Here is a 5,377-nt window from a genome sequence, read left to right as displayed (position 1 = left end):
CACACCTCTGTGATCGATTGGACCAGAACAAACTATTGTGTTTATTTCACACCTCTGTGATCGATTGGACCAGAACAAACTATTGTGTTTATTTCACACCTCTGTGATCAATTGAACCAGAACAAACTATTGTGTTCTGTTCATGTGATTCATTGCTGCTTAGCTCATACCTCTAACTTTTGAGATTCCTGTCTTTGAACCTCATTTCCAGGAATTTTCCTTCCTCAAGGAACATATCTCCTTGGTTTCCATGACTCATGCTTGCTGGCTTTTCAAAATAGGGCTACATGGTCACCAATTGCACTGTCTCTAGTAAATAACCTTTCCAACTGAAGGAACTGATGGGGATCTGGGCATTTTCTCCAAGTCTTCCCATCACAAATTTCTTTCTCTTTGAGTGGAGCAGGGGAAGTTCTTGCCACTTACCAGTTCCTACCTGCTGGGGTAGTAGACCATGGAGAATCCTCACCCACTGGGACCTAATTGCTGAGTCTAGAACAAAAGGTGCCAATCGGTGAGAATTTGGCGGTGAAAACTCTGTCATTGTAGCCAATTGTGCTTTCCTTCTGCGGCCCTAGTCTGTTCAGTTGAGTCGAGGTGTGCACACACATGCCATTCCACACTATGGCATGAATACTGTGTCCTCCTCCCACAGCTGGTGTTGGTCCAGTAATGCTAAAGTAAAGTTGAAATGAGCACAAGTTATGGTCAGAATGCTCCCCAACCATGCTACACATATTGGTTCTCCAACATCTTGTGTGAAAGTATTCAAACACCCATGTTCTTATTATGCCCTTCCCTGTGACAGGTGCAGCTCATTTGCCTCCTTTTTTTTTGTCCCCTCTGCAAAGAGTATTCTCTGAAAGAGATGAGATGCAGTCTTCCACAGGTGTGCACTCCTGTGGAGCCCCTGCTATTGAGTGTTATACTCCATGGATTTCTTTCAGGCAGTTTCTAAAGGGTACTCATCTAGGTAAGTGTTTGCACCAGCCCCTCCACAGATGGAATGTGTTTCGGTTTACATGAAAATATCCGAGTACTTCTAATCAAAGGTAAGTTACCTACTTAGATGATAACTAAGTAGTTCAAAATAACATGGACAGTAATGGTGATAGACTTACGTAATAAACTGCTCATATCTTTAAAATTAATTGTAACAAGAACTTCGGTTTTACTAAGTAATTCTGCAAATCAGTATATGCATGTTTTAGTAATTACAGATTAACCACTTTATAGGATTTGTTTAATAGTTTGTCCTTTTACTTATCAGTACACAGTGTCACCAGATTTGTTTGTTTTTTGCACTTTTCAGAGAGTGTAGAATGTTTTTCTGTAAGCACTTGTATTACCATGAGCATGTATTACCATGAGCTTGTATTACCATGAGCATGTATTGCCATGCTCATGAAATATATTTTTATTGGGTTATTATGGAAACTATTTAGTTTCTGAAGAGTGAATAACACGATATTAGAGAACACAAATAATTAATCACAACAATACAACCTTCAGTTTCAACTTTGATTTTATTATAGTAACTGACTTCTTCTGTAACTTTCAGTTAATTGGCTGCTTCCTCTACTTATTATCATCTATTGTGCATGTTCTGACAACTGTGGCTCGTATTTAAACAGGTAGAGCATGTTTGCCCAAGTGTTCTTCATAGCTAGTTAGGCCAAGCATGTCCATTTGATAGGATGCCAGAATGAGGTTCTGTGGCTTGTGTCCTGGTACCACCAAAATATAATCGTTCTCCATTCTTTGGGGCAGTTGGTGCGTTACATGAATGGTTGTCAAATCCCACTATTTGGTGCGATAAGAGTTCACTAGCTGCCTTTCCTCTAATCCAGTGGTTCTCAAATGTTTTTGTCCATGAACAACTTTGGCAGGGCAGAAGACCCCGTGGACTACCTACCAGTCCTACCCCACCTGCTTTTGCTTGCCATCTTAAAAACACTCATCAGTAATTTGCATTTTGGACCAGCCTGCAGACCACACTTTGAGAATCATTGCTCTAGTCTATCACTTTATATTTACTCTTGTTAATTCATAGTGATCATTTGCTTTTGTGTTGAGATGCATTTTAACCTATCTTGGAAAAGAGTATATCACATATATATTAGAACCACAACCATAACTTTGAGGGCTTTCATGTTTCAAGGATATTGAATCTTCTAATAGATTAACTGAAGAAAATCTTATTAACAGATTAGTCTTGTCAACTCCTGATTTTTGTTCATATTTTTCAACTGTTTTATCTACAAGTCAGGATGCAAAAAAATCATCAAGTTGCCCGTTCTAGACATGTAATAATTGGGTGGGAATGAGTGTATTTGAAAAATTGGTTGCTCCTGGGGGAAAACAATTTTTTAAAAAACATTGTAAAGGGAGGAGCTAAGCTTCAAAATAATGGAAGCAACTAGCCAATCATTTGTAATGAAAGTTTTGCCTCTTACAACTTTTTAAGAGGAAAAGCCACACTTGACGGTTGAATACAGGTAATTAGAGACATTTTTTTATCATCTCTTGTTGCTGCTAGTGGAGTTTCGTAAATAATTTCCTTTAAAAAGCTCCAAAAATATTTCTCTACTACGAATAATTGGGCAATATGACACTTAACACTTTGTAAGAATGTATAAAATATAACAAACTGAGGTTTTGTGTCGTTTTTTTGTCACTGGTGGCGTATAGTGCAGTGATATTCAATCCGTATGTCACTATCGACTGTGGCCAAAAATAAATGTGTTAATAACTATAAAACAAATTAAAATTGGTTGAATGTATAAAATATAACAAACTGAGGTTTTGTGTTGTTGTTTTTTTTCACTGGTAACAATACATTATTACAAAATTCATTGAATTTACACAAAGTCTACACTAAATTAGGTTTGGAAAGTAGTATCTATTTAAATTGGTGGAATAAACAGTATTATTAAGTATTATTATACAGTATTATTAAACAGTATTATTAAGAGTGACAAGTACTTCCTGAACTTCACTTGCCAATGTAGGTGCTTGTGGCATAACATGCTTTAACTTCTCTTAAGTCTTTTGTTCCTGATCCATTAGTTCGTGGAATGAATGAATGCCCTTCCTCAAATTTTGGATGGGCCATATTAAAAAGTTTATGTAGCTAATATGTTATACATTCACACTTTCTAACTATACAAAATCAAAATCATGTCAAACTAATTTTTTAATACAAACTATTGTAACATACTATGCCTTTTTATGTTTTTATAAAATGTAAGATCTAAAATTTAAAAAAGGAAACCATAAGTGTATGTTAACTATTTTTGGCAGTTATAACTTTCATAAAAATTAGTTTTCAAACATATTGGGGATAAAGTACAAATTAATGTCCTATAAACAAAATTTGTGATCTTATTAGTTAGGCTATTTTTTTCATTTTCTTCAAAAATATATTGTTTAAGTCAGCAGTCAGAAAAGTTAATTAAGCTGATAAGAAAATGTATTTAATAGTACCGTTTCCTACAAGCATCCGATATACATAAGTGAGAAAAACTTGAGTCTGTATAAATGTATAATCAGGTACATATTTAGTAACATGCAGAAATATTACCACTGACTTCTTGTCTTTCCAGCATTTGTGTGATGGTCTGTGGACAGTCCTGTTACTCTTATGAAAGCAATCATCCATTAGGCTTAACTATGATGAAAAAGCGACAGTTACAGAAACTAGGATATTACGTAGTCCAGGTACGTGCACTTACATAAGTGCATCATAATTTGATTATTTCTGTTTGTTGGCAAGAAGCAGTATTATTTGTTTTGACTTATAATCACATTGTATATCCTAGTCCAGCAAGATATATTGCAAAGTAAATACTGAGTTAGACTAAAACTAACTAAGTCTGTATCAAGGAATAAATGGACTGGAAGAAAATTGGAAACTAGATACATCATTAAAAAACCTTCACATATTTACTACCATTGCAACTCCAAAATTTGTAGTGTGTCTTATTAAAAACACCATAATTTTAAACAAGGAACGGAACATCAACAAACAAAGAATTAAGGATAATTAAGATAACTGGACAACACAGCTCTACCCTAAACCAACACCTTTAGGTCCCAAGATAATCCCAAATCTCTGGTCATGTGACTTTGTTTCATACTGTACCTGATAACGACAAAATCTTATCAAAATGTGATACTGTGTTAAAACTTGTGATAAAGTTTTCTTCATCACCCATTCAAGCCATCTCTAAACTTTATTAGTCTCAAAATTGGTTCATCTTTATCAAATTAGGGCTTTCTCTCTATCTTTTTTTTTTCGTCGTTACTACTGTTTTACTGTCAAAGCTCAGTTCTCTAAACTGTAACACAAGGTTAGTTTACAAGTTTGGTGTAACTCAAACTATTATTTATTGTTCATTTGAATGTAACTGGCATGTAAGATATAACACAATAAAAGCACAACATAAATGGCCAATTTTATGTAGTTATAATTGTTGTAAAAAAAGGATTATTGGTCAAATATGTAATGATGTACAGCTTATTAGTTTGAATTGGTATGTCAGTACAACATGAATTTTTTAATCTTATCTAAATTGTGTTCTGTAATGTAACATTAACAAATTTACAAATGTTAGTTTTTATTAAAATATTTAACTTTTTCTTTTCCAATTTTAATACAATCTGAAAAAAATTTTTATACCCCATACCATGCAGTTTTTAAATTTTGTGCAACTTTTACTTGAAGACCTTGCACTTTTGTTCATTTAATTTATAATCTGAAATTTGTTTTTTAATTACAGATCCCTTGGTTTGAATACTACAAGCAGCCAAAAAGACAAACACTGAAATATTTGCATCAGAAAATATTTTTTACAGGTAAAATTGAACATTTAGAAACAACTTAGTACAAAGTCATTATTGTAGTTGTGCATGTAAAAATAAAAAACTGATTTAATACACAAACTAATCTTTATAATTCCCTTTAACTCTCTCTCAACACGGGCTCAGTCGGTTTGACGGACCACATGGCCTCTTTATACTCGTTTAAAGTCTTTATAGTTTTGATACAACCAACTTTTAATATAGTGTGTATATCTTCAAAACATTTAGCAGACTTTCATTAAACATTGTCTTTCACATACAAAAAAAATCATATTTTAGTGAAGTATTTTTTGTTTACTAGCCTGCGTGCAAAGTGATTTTCATATGAAGATTAAAAATACTTTTCTTGATCTCAAAAATCTTAAATTTCATTTGTGTAATCTTTGAAACATCCTTGATACGTTTCAAATGTTTGTTTTCAGTAAAACTTTATATTTTATCTATTATTTTCTCAACCCTACCCTTTGCCCAACCTTGTAACCACCAAAAAAAATCGAACTAAATCTATATTACC

The 5,377-nt window shown here is 33.5% G+C and overlaps 1 protein-coding gene across 1 annotated transcript in view; it reads left to right on the top strand.

Annotated features, from left to right (window-relative positions):
- The window catches only part of LOC106473016 (FAST kinase domain-containing protein 3, mitochondrial-like), a 29,007-nt gene extending 24,069 nt beyond the window's left edge, over nucleotides 1-4,938 (top strand). Inside the window, exons 4-5 of the mRNA XM_013933690.2 lie at nucleotides 3,606-3,720; nucleotides 4,782-4,938. Of these exons, the coding sequence (XP_013789144.1) occupies nucleotides 3,606-3,720; nucleotides 4,782-4,886 (220 nt within the window). The 3' untranslated portion in view covers nucleotides 4,887-4,938. The remainder of the gene's footprint in view (nucleotides 1-3,605; nucleotides 3,721-4,781) is intronic.
- The last annotated feature ends 439 nt before the right edge of the window (nucleotides 4,939-5,377 follow it).

This window comes from Limulus polyphemus, unplaced genomic scaffold (assembly GCF_000517525.1).
Source record: "Limulus polyphemus unplaced genomic scaffold, Limulus_polyphemus-2.1.2 Scaffold5813, whole genome shotgun sequence".
NCBI classification, from domain to species: Eukaryota; Metazoa; Arthropoda; class Merostomata; order Xiphosura; family Limulidae; genus Limulus; species Limulus polyphemus.
The sequence above is the reverse complement of the archived record's forward strand: the minus strand, read 5'-3'. Positions and strand labels throughout refer to the sequence as shown.